Genomic DNA, 21,580 nt, shown 5'->3' on the forward strand with positions numbered 1-21,580 from the left:
CCGAAGTCCCTCAGGGCGCGGAGTCCAAGTCCCAGGCTGCCCTTCACCAGGGCCCCTGATGGTGGGGATGGACTTGACGCAGCCAGGAACCAGGTCGCGGCCCCCGAGACACCTCAGCTGCGGTAATGGCCGCCGCCAATGGCGTGTAGCTGGTGGAAGAGACAAAAGAGTAGTCAGACAAGCCGGGGTCAACACCAACAGGACAAAACAGTACAGGACAGCAGACGAGAATCACAGGTCACGAGCCGGGTTCAGCAACAGAGGGTCAGATCAAAGGAGAATACAAAGAATAGTCAAGTCACAAGCCGAATCAGATACCAGGAGAGTCACGAGAGTCAGAACAGAGTAATAGCGACACAAAGACACAAGTGCAAAGAGCATGTGCGGGCCACAGGCTTATATGTCATCAGCCACACCCCTCTGGGGGATGGACCACAGAGACCTGAAGGCATAAAAGGATTCCCATCATGCACAGCAGAATCCAAGATGGACGCCAGCACATGGAGTAACATAACCTCAGGGAAAAGGTAGGACATTGACACTTAGACTCTGTGCTCTGGGGAAACCTGACCAGTGGAGTGCTAGAGGTACCGCCAGGTGGTCCCTTACAGGATCATTGAAGTGCAGAACTAAGTGCACTCCTGTGAACCACAGGAGAAGTAGGACCAAAAGAGCTTTGGCCCTTCATCTCCTTTCAGTGTGGACAATCAGTAATCTGCCCATAATTTCAGGCCTGCTTTAGGCAGATGAGAAGAACTATGTGCTGTGAGACAGGTTATAGCAGGATTATGTTTCATGGACAGACATTGTGCCAGCCATGGGGCCTTGTTTGCTCCTCTCACTCCCGAGGAACTCCTCACCTTTTAAATTTTGAATGGATTTTGGTAGGTGCTGCCTCTTCATTAGCACAGGAAAGGGATCTCTTCCATCATTCCTTTCATGGACCTCTCGGACCTCCACTGTGTCATCCACCAGGTAGTAATGTATAATGACCGGGCGTGCCTCCCCAAACATGCTGTCCGAGTCATCCCACAGCGAGAAAAAACGCAGCACCTATTAAGGTAGAGAACATTCAAGAGCCTGAGAGTGCAGGACGTGATTTCATACCAGCATGTCTCCAAACCTCTTACCTTTCTGAGACGTGATAGAGGGACACAATATATGTAGACAAAAGACACAACCCTGCCACAACCCCAGTTATGTGGACCCCAAATTGGCTAAACCCACAGGTGATTTTTGTTTTTCCATCCATACTTTTTCTTTTTACTAGTTTTTCAAAATAACAAATTCAGAGGTTAGATAAAAGGTTTTTGAAAGTTATACCTTTCATAGTAATTAATATGCTTTATACAAACTCTCTGGATTTTCCAGAACAGTCCCACATCTTGGCCCTCTGGCCCACTAATGCTGTGTTCCTAGCCTAGGTCCTGGGATCACAACATCAACCTTTTTTTAGTTACAGCACATGCACCATAACTCAACTGTGAGTGAGTGGTCCCTGAACATTTAGAGGTGGGGTCTGGGTGGGGCCAACTTGCAAAAGTAAGCATGGTGGACAATCCAGGCATATTTTGAAGTTGGGTTTGGATAGGACCAACTCATGAAATTATTTGGGCTCAGAAAGCGGAGTCACAGAATGCAGGTGTACACATCAGACCAAAAAAGACACAACAGAGGAAAGAAGAGTGACTGAAGGATTCAGTTACAAAAGAGGAACAGTCCCTCCAAATGAAGACTGTTGGGAATATGCAATCACTGGGGGGAGATTTACTAAAACTGGAGCACATCTGGTGCACCTGTGCATGCTAGTCAATCAGCTACTAACCTAAGCTTTTTCAGTGAATGTTTGGCAATAAAACCTGGAAGCTGATTGGTTTGTATGCAGAAGTGAGTCTGATTTTGCATTCTCCAGATTGTGTAAATAAACTCCACTATGTTATTCCAGCTGCAGTCACAAGGGGGATACCTACATCTTCCTACTCCCCTCTATTTTACTTAGTGACTTATGCAGGCTATCAGTATTAGCTATTAGTCTTGGTAAGCTGTGTTCATCAGCCCATATTTACAGTGTAAGTTTTCACACTTACAAAGAAATTAAAGGTCTATAATTTATTTTTATCATAGGTGTATTTTAAATGAGAGAGACAGAATTTAAACCAAAAATCTAAAAAACACACACACTATACAAATGTTATAAATTGAGTAGCAGTTCAGTGAGTAAAATAAGTATTTGATCCCCAAACAAAACATGACTTAGTACTTGGTGGAGAAACCCTTGTTGGCAAGCACAGAGGTAAGATGTTTCTTGAAGTTGGTCACCAGGTTTGCACACATCCTAGAAGGGATTTTGGTCCACTCTTCTTTACAGATCTTCTCTAAATCCTTAAGGTTTCTTGGCTGTTGCTTGGCAACTCGAAGTTTCCGCTCCCTCCATACATTTTCTATAGGATTAAAGTCTGGAGACTGGCTAGACCACTCCATTATCTTAATGTGCTTCTAGAGCCACTTCTTTGTTGCCTTGGTGGTATGTTTTTGGTCATCGGCATACTGGAAGACCCATCCATGACCCATCTTCAGTGTTCTGAGGGAAGAAAGTTCACATTCAAGATTTTACAATACATGGTCCCGTCCATTGACCCCTCAATGCAGCAAAGTTGGCCTGTAGCTTTAGCAGAAAAACAGAGCATAGCTCTATGTTTGCCCAAAGCATAATGTTTCCACCTCCATGCTTGACTGTATGTATGGAGTTCTTAGGGTCATAGTCAGCATTTTCCTTCCTCCAAACATGGCGAGTAGAGTTAATGTCAAAGAGCTCAATTTTGGTCTCATCTGACCACAACACTTTCTCCCAATCCTTATCTGAATCATTTAGATGTCTATTGGCAAACTTCAGACGAGCCTGTACATGTGCCTGCTTGAGGAGGGGAACCTTGTGGGCTCTGAAGGATTTCAATCCATGGCAGCATATTGTGTTACCAAATGGTTTGTTTACTGACTGTGGTCCCATCTGCCTCACAAGCTCCTCCCGTGTAGTTCTGGGCTGATCCCTCACTTTTCTCATGATCATCCTTACCCCATGAGGCAAAATCTTGCAAGAAGCTCCAGACTGAGGGCGATTGATGGTTATTTTATATTTCTTCCATTTGCGAATAATCACTCCAACAGTTGTCTCCTTCTCACCAAGCTTCTTGCTGATGGTCTTGTAGCCCATTCCAGCCTTGTGCAGGTCTACAATCTTGTCCCTGATGTCCTATGACAGCTCTTTGGTCATTTGCCCATGGTGGTGAGGTTTGAATGGAAGAAAGAGATTGTGTGGACAGGTGTCTTTTATACACATAATGAGTTGTTGTTAGGAGGACCTTCTTAAATTGACAGGACTAATCTGTGTGCCACATTGCCACATAGCCAGTCGGTGGGAGCCAGAATTATTGTTGGTTGGTGGGGACCAAATACTTCTTTTACTCACTGAACGTCAACTCAATTTATAAAATTTGTATCATGTGTTCGTTCTGTATTCTTTTCTGAAAAAAATCTTCAGGGGATCAAATAATTATTTTCCCCACTGTAAAAGCTTCTCCAGAAAAAAGTTAAACTTTTTACTCCAGATGGATGCTGCTTACTAGTTTATAGCTCTGAGCTCACTGACGTGTCCAGGGCTATGGGATGCGTGGGCCCTGTTCTTACAGCAGCACTTCTAGTAGTGGGCATACATTTAATGAATTGTGGGAGGTTTTCCTCTGGAGCACGTGGTGACACTTGAGTGAAGTTTTATGCACCTACTCAATTAATGTCATTTGCTCACATGGTGACTTTAGTGGATCAGAAGGACTTTTTTATTCAATCACATTTTATTAATTTGAATTTAATTTTTTTTTGGTGAACTTATTTGAAGTATTTATGTGTTTGCTGAAATGGAATTTTATTTAATTAAATTGATTTTGATATATTTATTTGTTATACCACAATATTTAATTGTATACATTTAAATGTAAATGGGCGATCAGAGATTTTTTTATCATTCTTTCACGAGTATATGGCACAACTAAAATATACTGATTTCATTGCATTCGATTTGAGTACCTTACAGGGCCGATTGATCCTTATTATTATTATACAGTATTTATAAAGCGCCAATAGTTCGCTCAGCGCTGTACATTACAGAGGGGGACAGAACATGTGACAGAACAATACCAATACAATGCAAAACATGAGGGGATCGAGGGCCCTGCTCTTTCGAGCTTACAATCTAGGATCAATTGAAATACTCAATTGACTGACCAATGGCATTGATACATGTGTGATCATCCTAAGAGTGACTTGTTGGTGCTGCTGCAGGTACTCATGGAACTGAACAGCAGTGCCTGTCTGGAAACTAATGTGTTTTGAAACCCAATGGATAAAAATTAAAATAACACAGCCACATAAATGTGTTTTTGCTAATGCATGTTGTTTTCAGTCACTTCCCTCTATCACAGGAACATCAGTTTATATTGCTACCAGGGGCGGACTGACCATTTGCAAACTTGGGCACTGCCTGAGGGCCCGTGGTCAATAGGGGGCCCCATGAGATGCCCCTGGTACCTTTTTCATAGGCTTTTTTGAGTTTGGGCAAGGACACAGGAGCCCCATGATCCCCTATTGCCCAGGGGCCCCATGAGTTGTCAGTCCGCCCCTAATTGCTACTATTCTTCTGTTGCTAATGTGGCTCCTATCCTTAGCAGTGTCTCTATGGAGCCATCACAGAGTGCATGCTCCTTGCCTAAAGACTACAGAGCTACTCTGCTTACGATTCTGCTTGTCCTTTGCTGGGGTAACATGGGGGCATAGAAACCAACGGAACTTGCATTACCTGTGCATATACAAAGGATCATGGGACATGTAGTCCTACAGGCAGCCATAAGGGGGGGAGAGTGTGCGTGCTCCCTGACCTGAAGTTAGGAGAAGTATAGCACACGGAAGAGCGAGCAGTATAAATATTAAAAGGTTACAAAATTAGTACATTCATGAAGGTATTGCATGCACATCAATAGAGAGCTTGCTTGTAATAGAAGGGTTTAATACTTCTCTTTGATAAATTACTCATATTTAGTATTTATATAAATACATTTTGATTATTTTAATACAAATTTAATATTTAATTTTACACATTACTCAGCCAAAATGAACAGCAACTTTAACATACAGAGAAGTACAGTATGTACTAAGGCTGGAACCCCAGGACAGAAATGGCCCAGCAAGTAGAAAGATAGAATGGAGAGATATTAGAGTTAGATAAAGAGATAGAAAGGTAGATAGATGGATGGACAGGCGGATAGATAGATAGATAGATAGATAGATAGATAGATAGATAGACATTGGTGATAGATAGATAGATAGACATTGGTGATAGATAGATAGATAGACATTGGTGATAGATAGATAGATAGACATTGGTGATAGATAGATAGAATGGAGAGATATTAGAGTTAGATAAAGAGATAGAAAGGTAGATAGATGGATGGACAGACGGATAGATAGACAGATAGATAGATAGACAGATAGATAGATAGACAGATAGATAGATAGATAGATAGATAGATAGATAGATAGATAGATAGATAGATAGATAGATATTTAGAAAGGAAATACCTTGCGATCCATAGTTAGGAACTGCTTGAGTCTATCAAAATCAGATGGGGTAGTGTAGGTGCGGTGCGGCTCTTTACGTAGCTCGGTGTAAGGATTGGTAGGGATTCCTTCTATGGGGTTCAGCTCAATACCTTCACTTTCCAAGAAATCCTGTATAGGAAGATTGCTTTGTATAAGAAGAGAAGCAGTGGATATAGAAATGCATGTGAAAGCTAGGCACCATGAAAATGCATGCAAAGCGAAGCTTTTATCTACACTATAGGGGTACACTGTATGTGTACAAGACTGCCCCAGAAATATGTTTTCTGCTTTCCCAATTGGCTTGGTACATTTCACAAAAATCTGCATGGAGCTGGAGGCCAAATTAGTGGCATCCCTGCAATAGAAGTTTCATTCAAGCCTAAAGGTGCGTAGATGGTGCTCCATTTCTTATTTTAACACTAAGATTGTTCAGGTGTTGATAATGAAGGTAGATCATCCCATTTAGTAAGTAGATTAAAAAGACACATGAGAAAAAACGTTTGTTAAAATCTTTGTATAAATTGTTCCCTATTGGGGATTATAATTTTCTCAGCAGAACTGGCACATCACTTTAAATTGATCCCTTTTCCATCTATTTTAAAAAACATTCAAAAAACTATAAATCCTATAAAACCTGAGAAATCTTCCCTGCTACCAGCTTTGCATTTATCAAAGCAGCTTTTCTCAATCTTTTTAATATGGAGGAACCAATGAAACTTTGGGACTTGAGGAACCACTGCTACTAATTACTATATTGCTGTTTAATATATATACGCTATATCACCACTATATCACTATATACTGTATAGCCATTGGCTCCTGCTGCTGTCACTCAAATCCTGTAAGGAGGGAGTGGGGGGCAGGGCCAAGCTGTGCTGTGTGTTTCTATAGATGCACACAACCTGCCTCAGGATAGAGCTTGCATGTTTGCCCCCATAGAAAGCCGTTATGGGAGGAGGAGCTGAGAGCGACAGCAGGGGATCCCAGAAGAGAAGCTTCAGGGGCGCTCTGTGCAATCTGATTGCACAGAGCAGGTAAGTAAAAACCTCTTTTTTAGTTTAATAAAAAAATGAACCTTTACAACTGCTTTAATGATTATTGGGAGAAGGACCCCCTTACACTGGTGGTCAATGGAAAGGATTGCCCTAACATTCAATCAGTCAGTGTCAGAGGGAAGAATACTCCTTACATTGGTGGTCATTGGAAAGAATGCCCCTTCCTTTGGAGGTCATTTCAAAGAATGCCCCTTACTCTAGTGGTTATTGGGAAGAATGCCCCTTACTCTAGTGACCACTGGAAAGAATGCCCCTTATTTTGGTCATCATTTTGAAGAATGCCCCTTACTCTAGCGGTCATTGGGAAGAATGACCCTTACTCTAGTGGTCACTGGGAAGAATGCCCCTTACTTTGGTCATCATTTGGAAGAATGCCCCTTACTCTAGTGGTCATTGGGAAGAATGAAACTTATTCTACTGGTCATTGGGAAGAATGAAACTTACTCTAGTGATCATTGGGAAGAATGAAACTTACTCTAGTGGCCACTAGGAAGAATGCCTCTTACTTTGGTGGTCATTTTGAAGAACGCCCCTTACTCTAGTGGTCATTGGGAAGAATGCCCCTTATTCTAGTGGCCACTGGGAAGAATGCCCCTTACTTTGGTCATCATTTGGAAGAATGCCCCTTACTCTAGTGGTCATTGGGAAGAATGCCCCTTACTCTAGTGGCCACTGGGAAGAATGCCTCTTACTTTGGTCATCATTTGGAAGAATGCCCCTTACTCTAGTGGTCATTGGGAAGAATGAAACTTTCTCTAGTGGTCATTGGGAAGAATGAAACTTACTCTAGTGGTCATTGGGAAGAATGCCCCTTACTCTAGTGGCCACTGGGAAGAATGCATCTTACTTTGGTGGTCATTGGGAAGAATGAAACTTATTCTAGAGGTCATTGGGAAGAATTCTCCTTACATTGGTAATCAGGGCAAAGAATGCCCTACTATGAGATAGCTTAAGAAAAGATCATCGATTTCAATAGTTACTTGAGAGGCAAAATTTGCTCATAGCTCAAGGAACCTTTAGCATCCTCTGGAAGAACTTTAGGGATATACAGAACTCTGTATCAACATATTTGAGGTAAGAATTGCTGTCAGTTGGCATTATTCTTGGCAGCTAATGAGATTGGCTTACTTTCTCATGCTGCACTGGGAGAGGAAATGGGACAACCTGTTTGTGCTTTTGAGGGCAATCCAGGCTTTCTGACACAATTGTTTCCTAAATAAATAAATAAATTGAAGACAAAGCCTATCCCTGCCTGTATTGTTGCTATCCTAGCTTGCAGCCCATGGGGCTTTTCCCAGATCTGGACAGCATCGTGTTTGCTCTCCTCTGCATGGTCTGCATGGTACCTTTGTGAATTGGTCACAATTGACGATACGAAAAGTCCTTCCATACACCGTGATGTTGATGCCCACATTGAGGTCCTTCCAGTGATAGGGATCACCATTGTCATTCTTCGGGTGTCTCTGACGCTTCATGAATGTTCCCTGAGGCATTCCAGAGTTCTCCTCTGGGGGCTCCACCACTGATATGCTGTCATCTTCTAGGTAGTAGTACACACATACTCTACGCACTCTGTATTGCTCGTTCTGGGAGATGGGAACAGTCTCCTGGAAGTAGGCATCAAATTTTAACACCTGCAATTAGAAAAAAAAGCAAATAATCTTTTTAGTTCCATGAAAATACACAAATACATAATAATATAAAGAAAAGACAGTTTAAGGCCAGGCCAAGTTTTTTTTTTAAACTAGAACTAAGGACTCCCATTACAAAAAAAAGTATGTGCTACAGAACTTACTATACTACTTACTGTACATCTGGACCTATAGTTTTCTCTTAGCCCCCCTAAAAGTCCCTAAATACCTGTTGATCCTGCCAGTGAAGTTCATTTCATATAGCTTTCTGTGATTGTGTAGCAACAAAGCTGCTGCTACTGAATTCAGAGCAGAGTTGCCACCCTCATGTAGGTTGTGCTTCATTACTAGAGATGAGCGAATCGAAGTATCCGAAGTGGAATTCGAGTCGAATATCGGAAAAATTTCGATTCGTGCCGAATCCGAAAAATAGCCTAATTCGGACGCGCGAATCGAAATTTTTCAGAAAATGGCGGCTGACATGTGCGGCGACGGAGCGGGGATGTCTGGGAAGGCGCGCAGACAAGGCGCGCTGACCCATAATGCATTCCTCAACTACATGTGATCGCATCAGCCAATCAGCAGCCAGCCAGCCAGCACTGTGTAATGGTCGAGCTATAAATAGCGGCCATTTTGGAATTCTTCATTTGCCTGCAGTTATTGAACAGAGGCAGACCGCTCTGTACTAGGGACAGGGACAGAGTTAGGGCCACAGAAACGATAATTGGGGACAGAGAAAAGTTACTTAGGGACAGAGAACCATTACTCAGGGACACAGACTTGTTAATGAGGGCCACAGAATCGTTATTTAGGGACAAAGAAACGCTAGTTAGGGCCACAGAATTCATACTCAGGGACAGACAGAATTGTTACTCAGTGCCAGAGAATTGTTACTTAGGGCCACAGAAACGTTATTAGGGCCACAGAATTTTTACTCAGGGACAGACAGAATTGTTACTGAGTGCCAGAGAATTGTTACTCAGGGACAGACAGAATTGTTACTGAGTGCCAGAGAATTGTTACTTAGGGCCACAGAAACTTTAATTAGGGCCACAGAATTTTTACTCAGGGACAGACAGAATTGTTACTGAGTGCCAGAGAATTGTTACTCAGGGACAGACAGAATTGTTACTGAGTGCCAGAGAATTGTTACTTAGGGCCACAGAAACTTTACTTAGGGCCACAGAATTTTTACTCAGGGACAGACAGAATTGTTACTGAGTGCCAGAGAATTGTTACTCAGGGACAGACAGAATTGTTACTGAGTGCCAGAGAATTGTTACTCAGGGCCCCAGAAACTTTACTTAGGGCCACAGAATTTTTACTCAGGGACAGACAGAATTGTTACTGAGTGCCAGAGAATTGTTACTCAGGGACAGACAGAATTGTTACTGAGTGCCAGAGAATTGTTACTTAGGGCCACAGAAACTTTACTTAGGGCCACAGAATTGTTACTCGCACAGACACAGAATTGTTACTCGCACAGACACAGAATTGTTACTTAGGGCCACAGAACTGTTACTTAGGGCCACAGAATTGTTACTCGCACAGACACAGAATTGTTACTCGCACAGACACAGAACTGTTACTGAGGGCCACAGAACTGTTACTTAGGGCCACAGAATTGTTACTCGCACAGACACAGAATTGTTACTCAGGGCCACAGAACTGTTACTTAGGGACAAAGAAACGCTAGTTAGGGCCACAGAATTCATACTCAGGGACAGACAGAATTGTTACGGAGTGCCAGAGAATTGTTACTCAGGGCCACAGAAACTTTACTTAGGGCCACAGAATTTTTACTCAGGGACAGACAGAATTGTTACTGAGTGCCAGAGAATTGTTACTCAGGGACAGACAGAATTGTTATGGAGTGCCAGAGAATTGTTACTCAGGGCCCCAGAAACTTTACTTAGGGCCACAGAATTTTTACTCAGGGACAGACAGAATTGTTACTGAGTGCCAGAGAATTGTTACTCAGGGACAGACAGAATTGTTACTGAGTGCCAGAGAATTGTTACTTAGGGCCACAGAAACTTTAATTAGGGCCACAGAATTTTTACTCAGGGACAGACAGAATTGTTACTGAGTGCCAGAGAATTGTTACTCAGGGACAGACAGAATTGTTACTGAGTGCCAGAGAATTGTTACTTAGGGCCACAGAAACTTTACTTAGGGCCACAGAATTTTTACTCAGGGACAGACAGAATTGTTACTGAGTGCCAGAGAATTGTTACTCAGGGACAGACAGAATTGTTACTGAGTGCCAGAGAATTGTTACTCAGGGCCCCAGAAACTTTACTTAGGGCCACAGAATTTTTACTCAGGGACAGACAGAATTGTTACTGAGTGCCAGAGAATTGTTACTCAGGGACAGACAGAATTGTTACTGAGTGCCAGAGAATTGTTACTTAGGGCCACAGAAACTTTACTTAGGGCCACAGAATTGTTACTCGCACAGACACAGAATTGTTACTCGCACAGACACAGAATTGTTACTTAGGGCCACAGAACTGTTACTTAGGGCCACAGAATTGTTACTCGCACAGACACAGAATTGTTACTCGCACAGACACAGAACTGTTACTGAGGGCCACAGAACTGTTACTTAGGGCCACAGAATTGTTACTCGCACAGACACAGAATTGTTACTCAGGGCCACAGAACTGTTACTTAGGGACAAAGAAACGCTAGTTAGAGCCACAGAATTCATACTCAGGGACAGACAGAATTGTTACGGAGTGCCAGAGAATTGTTACTCAGGGCCACAGAAACTTTACTTAGGGCCACAGAATTTTTACTCAGGGACAGACAGAATTGTTACTGAGTGCCAGAGAATTGTTACTCAGGGACAGACAGAATTGTTATGGAGTGCCAGAGAATTGTTACTCAGGGCCCCAGAAACTTTACTTAGGGCCACAGAATTTTTACTCAGGGACAGACAGAATTGTTACTGAGTGCCAGAGAATTGTTACTCAGGGACAGACAGAATTGTTACTGAGTGCCAGAGAATTGTTACTTAGGGCCACAGAAACTTTACTTAGGGCCACAGAATTGTTACTCGCACAGACACAGAATTGTTACTCGCACAGACACAGAATTGTTACTGAAGGCCACAGAACTGTTACTTAGGGCCACAGAATTGTTACTCGCACAGACACAGAATTGTTACTCGCACAGACACAGAACTGTTACTGAGGGCCACAGAATTGTTACTCGCACAGACACAGAATTGTTACTCAGGGCCACAGAACTGTTACTTAGGGACAAAGAAACGCTAGTTAGGGCCACAGAATTCATACTCAGGGACAGACAGAATTGTTACGGAGTGCCAGAGAATTGTTACTCAGGGCCACAGAAACTTTACTTAGGGCCACAGAATTTTTACTCAGGGACAGACAGAATTGTTACTGAGTGCCAGAGAATTGTTACTCAGGGACAGACAGAATTGTTACGGAGTGCCAGAGAATTGTTACTCAGGGCCACAGAAACTTTACTTAGGGCCACAGAATTTTTACTCAGGGACAGACAGAATTGTTACTGAGTGCCAGAGAATTGTTACTTAGGGCCACAGAATTGTTACTCGCACAGACACAGAATTGTTACTCGCACAGACACAGAATTGTTACTCAGGGACACAGAACTGTTACTGAGGGCCACAGAACTGTTACTTAGGGCCACAGAATTGTTACTCGCACAGACACAGAATTCTTACTCGCACAGACACAGAATTGTTACTCAGGGACACTGAACTGTTACTGAGGGCCACAGAACTGTTACTTAGGGCCACAGAATTGTTACTCGCACAGACACAGAATTGTTACTCAGGGACACAGAATTGTTACTCAGGGACACATAATCGTTTAATTAAAGAGTATGTCAGACAACATGCAGAGGAGTGGCAGAGGAGGCAATGTTTTAGGAGCGAGCAGACGTGGCAGCAGAGGAAGGGGTCGAGGCAGCACTATTCGCAGCCAGAGGCCAGTGCTCCCGGTGTCATCCAGCGGTCGTGTCTCCACCGACAACCCTGCCGTCATTGATTGGTTGGCTTGGTCGTCTTCCTCTTCCCAGGTCACCTCTGACACCTACAGCCAACGGTCGGTGGGTACGTCAGACACAACCGTTAGTTGGCATGGCCCGGGACCAAGCCCACTGAAATCACGTGTCCTCTACCTGCCCCTGTCCTTTGGTGTTCCCTCACCAAGCGAAGTATCGCATGCTGTGGGCTCAGCCCCACTGTACAGTGAGGAAGAGCTAACAGAGGGCGGTCAGGAACGGGGGGAGACATCCGCCTTTTCAGCAGCTAGGCGAAGAAGTAGTGGCGAGGAGAGTGGCCCGGTAGCCGGTCTAGAGACAGGTCTGTCTCCTGACCCAGACGCAGCCGAGGGGGCTAGTAGTGAGGCGGAGACCCTACTTGATGATGAGGAGGTTGATCGCACTTGGCAGCCTCGTCGTCATCAGGCAATTTCTTCCGCATCATCAGGAGAAGAGGGTGGCAGCTTGGCAGTGAGCGAAACAGTCGGTGGGTTGCCCAGGAGACAGCAGCAGGGTCGCAGCAGTGTCAGTGGAAGCAGTGTCAGTGGAGCCAAACGGCCACGGAGTAGAGCACCAGCTCCACTGCAGCCTACCACCACGGCCAGTAGTGGTGCCGGTGTGCACGGAGGAAGCAGCAGTCAGCCAGTGAGGAGTATCGGGGGCAAAGTTTCCTACTCGGCGGTGTGGCAATTTTTCGTCAAGCCGCCCGAGGAAGTAAACGTAGCCGTATGTCGACTATGTGGCCAGAAAGTCAAGCGTGGCCAGGGGGCCCATGTTGGGACTACAGCGTTGCGGCAGCATATGCAGCGTCGCCATTTGGTGGCCTGGGAAAACCGTGATAAAGATACGGCGGTTCTGCCCGCCCCAGCCCCCGCTCCATCACCCGCTCTGTTACTTGCTCCGTCACCCGACGTCAATCGCCCTCCATCAGCCAGTCAAGGCTCCAACACCTCTGCTGAGGGGAGTTGTCACTCGTTGGCATCTTCCGCTCGTTCAGATGCTCCTTCTCCTGCTACTCCTCTTCACGGATTCCGTCAGCAGTCTTTCTTGGAATCCGTTTCCAAGAGACAACAGTTTGCGAGCACGCACCCGACGGTGCAAAAGCTGAACGTCCTCCTGTCCAAGTTGCTGGTGCTGCAGTCCCTCCCTTTCCAAGTGGTGGACTCAGCACCTTTCAGAGAAATGATGGCTTGTGCCGCGCCGCGGTGGAGAGTGCCAAGCCGTCATTTCTTCGCCAAAAAGGCAGTGCCAGCCCTGCATTCACATGTAGAAGACATGGTGGGCCAGTCTTTGAGCATGTCGGTCTCTGCCAAAGTGCACGGCAGCGCCGACGTGTGGAGCTGTAACTACGGTCAGGGACAGTACATGTCATTTACGGCCCACTGGGTGAACGTGGTGCCGTCACAGCCGCACCAGCAACTTGGACAGGTCACGCCGCTTTTGCCTCCACGTTTGCACGTCCTAGGTCCGGCAAAGATGTCCGCCTCTACCACCTCTTCTTCCGCCGTGTCCTCAGCCGCCACCCCCGTGCCAAGTCCCATTACCCGACCGGCATATCACATGTGCAGGGCGCAACGGTGTCACGCTGTTCTGCACCTGGTATGCCTTGGCGAACGTAGTCACACAGGGGAGGAACTTCTGAGTGTAATGAACAGAGAAATCGACAGATGGCTGTCTCCGCGCAAACTGAAAATCGGAACCATGTTGACCGACAACGGAAAGAACATGGTGTCTGCTCTGCGTCAAGGAAGGTTGTGCCATGCGCCATGCATGGCTCACGTGTTCAATCTGGTTGTCAAGCGGTTCCTAAAATCCACCATCCCACTGCAAGACATCCTTAAAATGTCACGTAAACTTTGCATGCATTTCAGCCATTCCTACACCGCAAAGCACACCCTCCTTGAGCTGCAGCGGCAGAACGGAATTCCACATCATCGCCTGATCTGCGACGTTGCAACAAGGTGGAATTCAACCCTACACATGTTAGACCGCCTTTACGAGCAGCGAAAGGCCATCACCGATTTCCTGATGTTACAAGCGGATAAAGGTACTCCCCTGTGTAACTTCGATGTCAGCCATTGGCAGCTCATGCGTGACACCTGCCGCTTGCTCAGGCCCTTTGAGGAGGCCACGCTATTCGTGAGTCGGCAGGACTATGGGATGAACGACGTCATTCCTCTGTTGCACGTCCTTGAACAAATGCTGTTAACAATGGCTGGTCAGGGTGCGGTAGACGTGGCGCACAGATCTCAACGCCACATGACCCCTGTGGGGGCAGGACAGGAAGAAGAGGAGGAGGTAGAGGAGGACATTTGTGCTCAGGAATTATTGAGTGAAATGGGTGGTTTTTCCACTCAGCGGACAGGAGTGGAGGAGCAGGAGCATCTGGTAGAGGAGGAGGAGGAGGAGACAGAGGACCCAGACGCACCGTGGCAGTATGCTGTGGAGATGGAGGCAGGGAGTCCCTCGCATTCCTTGGCACAAATGGCCCATAGCATGCTCGCTTGCGTAGCGACAGCCGAATAATAACCATCAGACAGAGGGATGACTTTTGGCTGTCCACCTTGTTGGACCCTCGCTACCGTTCCAAAATGGTGGCCTTTTTCACACCTGCTGAGAGGGAGGCCAAAATAACGTACTATAAAAACCACCTATGTAGTCAGTTGGTCTCTGCCTTTGTGCGCCAACGTCCATCCTCAGACACTGTGGGCCCTGTGCGCTCGCGTTCCGCTGCCATGGCAGCAGGGGAGGGGTGGGGTGGTAGGAGCAGTGGCAGCTCCACCAGCAGCGGCTGCCTCAGTCTGCAGTCGATGATGAGTAGCTTTCTTCACCAGCGCAGTGAGGAAACTACTAACCAGCCGCAGCAGCAGCAGCAGCATCAGGTGGACCTGGAGCAGGACCTCAAACAACAGGCTTGGGCCTACTTGGACAGCACCCTGCCAAGCGAGGTAGACAATCCCCTTGACTACTGGTCAACGAAACTTGACCTTTGGCCCCAACTAGCTGAATTTGCCCTTGAAAGGCTGTCATGCCCGGCCAGTAGCGTGGCATCGGAGCGCGTGTTTAGTGCGGCAGGAGGTATTGTAACTCCGCGGAGGACACGACTGTCCACCCAAAGTGTGGAGAGACTCACGTTTGTGAAAATGAATCAGGCGTGGATTAGTCTGGATTTCAAACCACCAGTTCCTGACACAACTGACTAAATCCGCCATGAATCATGCCCCAAACATGTGCCACTTTCAGGTCTCCTCACACACTGCTGGTGTGTAGAATTTTTTGACATAGGGTGCTGGCAGATTACGGGCCTCCCATAGCTGCTGCCAGGACCCTAATCTGCCATAGGCCCCTATATACCGCCTCCTCATGCTGCTGCCAGGTCCAGAGTCTCTCATGGGTCCCTGTACGGCCTCCCATTGCTGCTGTCTCCATCGCCACACTCTGCCATGTGCCACTTTCAGGTCTCCTCACACACTGCTGGTGTGTAGAATTTTTAGACATAGGGTGCTGGCAGATTATGGGCCTCCTATAGCTGCTGCCAGGCCCCTAATCTGCCATGGGCCCCTATACCGCCTCCTCATGCTGCTGCCAAGTCCAGAGTCTCTCATGGGTCCCTGTACGGCCTCCCATTGCTGCTGTCTCCATCGCCACATTCTGCCATGTGCCACTTTCAGGTCTCCTCACACACTGCTGGTGTGTAGAATTTTTTGACATAGGGTGCTGGCAGATTATGGGCCTCCTATAGCTGCTGCCAGGCCCCTAATCTGCCATGGGCCTCTATACCGCCTCCTCATGCTGCTGCCAAGTCCAGAGTCTCTCATGGGTCCCTGTACGGCCTCCCATTGCTGCTGTCTCCATCGCCACACTCTGCCATGTGCCACTTTCAGGTCTCCTCACACACAGCTGGTGTGTAGAATTTTTTGACATAGGGTGCTGGCAGATTACGGGCCTCCCATAGCTGCTGCCAGGCCCCTAATCTGCCATAGGCCCCTATATACCACCTCCTCATGCTGCTGCCAGGTCCAGAGTCTGTCATGGGTCCCTGTACGGCCTCCCATTGCTGCTGTCTCCATCGCCACACTCTGCCATGTGCCACTTTCAGGTCTCCTCACACTGCTGGTGTGTAGAATTTTTTGACAAAGGGTGCTGGCAGATTACGGGCCTCCTATAGCTGCTGCCAGGCCCCTAATCTGCCATAGGCCCCTATATACCGCCTCCTCATGCTGCTGCCAGGTCCAGAGTCTCTCATGGGTCCCTGTACGGCCTCCCATTGCTGCTGTCTCCATCGCCACACTCTGCCATGTGCCACTTTCAGGTCTCCTCACACTGCTGGTGTGTTCAATTTTTTGACATAGGGTGCTGGCAGATTACGGGCCTCCCATAGCTGCTGCCAGGCCCCTAATCTGCCATGGGCCCCTATACCGCCTCTTCATGCTGCTGCCAGGTCCACAGTCTCTCATGCCATGTGCCACTTTCAGGTCTCCTCACACTGCTGGTGTGTTGAATTTTTTGACATAGGGTGCTGGCAGATTACGGGCCTCCCATTGCTGCTGCCAGGCCCCTAATCTGCCATAGGCCCCTATATACCGCCTCCTCATGCTGCTGCCAGGTCCAGAGTCTGTCATGGGTCCCTGTACGGCCTCCCATTGCTGCTGTCTCCATCGCCACACTCTGCCATGTGCCACTTTCAGGTCTCCTCACACTGCTGGTGTGTAGAATTTTTTGACATAGGGTGCTGGCAGATTACGGGCCTCCTATAGCTGCTGCCAGGCCCCTAATCTGCCATAGGCCCCTATATACCGCCTCCTCATGCTGCTGCCAGGTCCAGAGTCTCTCATGGGTCCCTGTACGGCCTCCCATTGCTGCTGTCTCCATCGCCACACTCTGCCATGTGCCACTTTCAGGTCTCCTCACACTGCTGGTGTGTTCAATTTTTTGACATAGGGTGCTGGCAGATTACGGGCCTCCCATAGCTGCTGCCAGGCCCCTAATCTGCCATGGGCCCCTATACCACCTCTTCATGCTGCTGCCAGGTCCACAGTCTCTCATGCCATGTGCCACTTTCAGGTCTCCTCACACTGCTGGTGTGTTGAATTTTTTGACATAGGGTGCTGGCAGATTACGGGCCTCCCATTGCTGCTGCCAGGCCCCTAATCTGCCATAGGCCCCTATATACCGCCTCCTCATGCTGCTGCCAGGTCCAGAGTCTGTCATGGGTCCCTGTACGGCCTCCCATTGCTGCTGTCTCCATCGCCACACTCTGCCATGTGCCACTTTCAGGTCTCCTCACACTGCTGGTGTGTAGAATTTTTTGACATAGGGTGCTGGCAGATTACGGGCCTCCCATAGCTGCTGCCAGGCCCCTAATCTGCCATAGGCCCCTATATACCGCCTCCTCATGCTGCTGCCAGGTCCAGAGTCTCTCATGGGTCCCTGTACGGCCTCCCATTGCTGCTGTCTCCATCGCCACACTCTGCCATGTGCCACTTTCAGGTCTCCTCACACACTGCTGGTGTGTTGAATTTTTTGACATAGGGTGCTGGCAGATTACGGGCCTCCCATAGCTGCTGCCAGGCCCCTAATCTGCCATGGGCCCCTATATACCGCCTCCTCATGCTGCTGCCAGGTCCACAGTGTCTCATGCCATGTGCCACTTTCAGGTCTCCTCACACTGCTGGTGTGTAGAATTTTTTGACATAGGGTGCTGGCAGATTACGGGCCTCCTATAGCTGCTGCCAGGCCCCTAATCTGCCATAGGCCCCTATATACCGCCTCCTCATGCTGCTGCCAGGTCCAGAGTCTCTCATGGGTCCCTGTACGGCCTCCCATTGCTGCTGTCTCCATCGCCACACTCTGCCATGTGCCACTTTCAGGTCTCCTCACACTGCTGGTGTGTAGAATTTTTTGACATAGGGTGCTGGCAGATTACGGGCCTCCCATAGCTGCTGCCAGGCCCCTAATCTGCCATAGGCCCCTATATACCGCCTCCTCATGCTGCTGCCAGGTCCAGAGTCTCTCATGGGTCCCTGTACGGCCTCCCATTGCTGCTGTCTCCATCGCCACACTCTGCCATGTGCCACTTTCAGGTCTCCTCACACTGCTGGTGTGTTCAATTTTTTGACATAGGGTGCTGGCAGATTACGGGCCTCCCATAGCTGCTGCCAGGCCCCTAATCTGCCATGGGCCCCTATACCGCCTCTTCATGCTGCTGCCAGGTCCACAGTCTCTCATGCCATGTGCCACTTTCAGGTCTCCTCACACTGCTGGTGTGTAGAATTTTTTGACATAGGGTGCTGGCAGATTACGGGCCTCCTATAGCTGCTGCCAGGCCCCTAATCTGCCATAGGCCCCTATATACCGCCTCCTCATGCTGCTGCCAGGTCCAGAGTCTCTCATGTGTCCCTGTACGGCCTCCCATTGCTGCTGTCTCCATCGCCACACTCTGCCATGTGCCACTTTCAGGTCTCCTCACACTGCTGGTGTGTAGAATTTTTTGACATAGGGTGCTGGCAGATTACGGGCCTCCCATAGCTGCTGCCAGGCCCCTAATCTGCCATAGGCCCCTATATACCGCCTCCTCATGCTGCTGCCAGGTCCAGAGTCTGTCATGGGTCCCTGTACGGCCTCCCATTGCTGCTGTCTCCATCGCCACACTCTGCCATGTGCCACTTTCAGGTCTCCTCACACTGCTGGTGTGTAGAATTTTTTGACATAGGGTGCTGGCAGATTACGGGCCTCCTATAGCTGCTGCCAGGCCCCTAATCTGCCATAGGCCCCTATATACCGCCTCCTCATGCTGCTGCCAGGTCCAGAGTCTGTCATGGGTCCCTGTACGGCCTCCCATTGCTGCTGTCTCCATCGCCACACTCTGCCATGTGCCACTTTCAGGTCTCCTCACACTGCTGGTGTGTAGAATTTTTTGACATAGGGTGCTGGCAGATTACGGGCCTCCTATAGCTGCTGCCAGGCCCCTAATCTGCCATAGGCCCCTTTATACCGCCTCCTCATGCTGCTGCCAGGTCCAGAGTCTCTCATGGGTCCCTGTACGGCCTCCCATTGCTGCTGTCTCATCGCCACACTCTGCCATGTGCCACTTTCAGGTCTCCTCACACTGCTGGTGTGTTCAATTTTTTGACATAGGGTGCTGGCAGATTACGGGCCTCCCATAGCTGCTGCCAGGCCCCTAATCTGCCATAGGCCCCTATATACCGCCTCCTCATGCTGCTGCCAGGTCCAGAGTCTGTCATGGGTCCCTGTACGGCCTCCCATTGCTGCTGTCTCCATCGCCACACTCTGCCATGTGCCACTTTCAGGTCTCCTCACACTGCTGGTGTGTAGAATTTTTTGACATAGGGTGCTGGCAGATTACGGGCCTCCTATAGCTGCTGCCAGGCCCCTAATCTGCCATAGGCCCCTATATACCGCCTCCTCATGCTGCTGCCAGGTCCAGAGTCTCTCATGGGTCCCTGTACGGCCTCCCATTGCTGCTGTCTCCATCGCCACACTCTGCCATGTGCCACTTTCAGGTCTCCTCACACACTGCTGGTGTGTTGAATTTTTTGACATAGGGTGCTGGCAGATTACGGGCCTCCCATAGCTGCTGCCAGGCCCCTAATCTGCCATAGGCCCCTATATACCGCCTCCTCATGCTGCTGCCAGGTCCAGAGTCTGTCATGGGTCCCTGTACGGCCTCCCATTGCTGCTGTCTCCATCGCCACACTCTGCCATGTGCCACTTTCAGGTCTCCTCACACTGCTGGTGTGTAGAATTTTTTGACATAGGGTGCTGGCAGATTACGGGCCTCCTATAGCTGCTGCCAGGCCCCTAATCTGCCATAGGCCCCTATATACCGCCTCCTCATGCTGCTGCCAGGTCCAGAGTCTCTCATGGGTCCCTGTACGGCCTCCCATTGCTGCTGTCTCCATCGCCACACTCTGCCATGTGCCACTTTCAGGTCTCCTCACACTGCTGGTGTGTTCAATTTTTTGACATAGGGTGCTGGCAGATTACGGGCCTCCCATAGCTGCTGCCAGGCCCCTAATCTGCCATGGGCCCCTATACCGCCTCTTCATGCTGCTGCCAGGTCCACAGTCTCTCATGCCATGTGCCACTTTCAGGTCTCCTCACACTGCTGGTGTGTTCAATTTTTTGACATAGGGTGCTGGCAGATTACGGGCCTCCCATAGCTGCTGCCAGGCCCCTAATCTGCCATGTGCCCCTATACCGCCTCTTCATGCTGCTGCCAGGTCCACAGTCTCTCATGCCATGTGCCACTTTCAGGTCTCCTCACACTGCTGGTGTGTTGAATTTTTTGACATAGGGTGCTGGCAGATTACGGGCCTCCCATTGCTGCTGCCAGGCCCCTAATCTGCCATAGGCCCCTATATACCGCCTCCTCATGCTGCTGCCAGGTCCAGAGTCTGTCATGGGTCCCTGTACGGCCTCCCATTGCTGCTGTCTCCATCGCCACACTCTGCCATGTGCCACTTTCAGGTCTCCTCACACTGCTGGTGTGTAGAATTTTTTGACATAGGGTGCTGGCAGATTACGGGCCTCCCATAGCTGCTGCCAGGCCCCTAATCTGCCATAGGCCCCTATATACCGCCTCCTCATGCTGCTGCCAGGTCCAGAGTCTGTCATGGGTCCCTGTACGGCCTCCCATTGCTGCTGTCTCCATCGCCACACTCTGCCATGTGCCACTTTCAGGTCTCCTTACACTGCTGGTGTGTAGAATTTTTTGACATAGGGTGTTGGCAGATTACGGGCCTCCCATAGCTGCTGCCAGGCCCCTAATCTGCCATAGGCCCCTATATACCGCCTCCTCATGCTGCTGCTAGGTCCAGAGTCTCTCATGGGTCCCTGTACGGCCTCCCATTGCTGCTGTCTCCATCGCCACACTCTGCCATGTGCCACTTTCAGGTCTCCTCACACACTGCTGGTGTGTTGAATTTTTTGACATAGGGTGCTGGCAGATTACGGGCCTCCCATAGCTGCTGCCAGGCCCCTAATCTGCCATTGGCCCCTATATACCGCCTCCTCATGCTGCTGCCAGGTCCAGAGTCTGTCATGGGTCCCTGTACGGCCTCCCATTGCTGCTGTCTCCATCGCCACACTCTGCCATGTGCCACTTTCAGGTCTCCTCACACTGCTGGTGTGTAGAATTTTTTGACATAGGGTGCTGGCAGATTACGGGCCTCCTATAGCTGCTGCCAG

At 48.6% G+C, this 21,580-nt stretch overlaps 1 protein-coding gene across 1 annotated transcript in view; it reads right to left on the reverse strand.

The window, feature by feature from the left end:
- The window catches only part of EFHC1 (EF-hand domain containing 1), a 159,679-nt gene that overhangs the window by 17,166 nt on the left and 120,933 nt on the right, over positions 1 to 21,580 (reverse strand). The window contains exons 3-5 of the mRNA XM_089685991.1: positions 8,051 to 8,338; positions 5,629 to 5,778; positions 861 to 1,053 (exon numbers count right to left, since the gene is read on the reverse strand). Of these exons, the coding sequence (XP_089542117.1) occupies positions 861 to 1,053; positions 5,629 to 5,778; positions 8,051 to 8,338 (631 nt within the window). The remainder of the gene's footprint in view (positions 1 to 860; positions 1,054 to 5,628; positions 5,779 to 8,050; positions 8,339 to 21,580) is intronic.

The sequence above is a fragment of the Staurois parvus genome, unplaced genomic scaffold (genome assembly GCF_062004578.1).
Source record: "Staurois parvus isolate SC_StPar_1 unplaced genomic scaffold, SC_StPar_1.0 ptg000390l, whole genome shotgun sequence".
NCBI lineage: Eukaryota > Metazoa > Chordata > Amphibia > Anura > Ranidae > Staurois > Staurois parvus.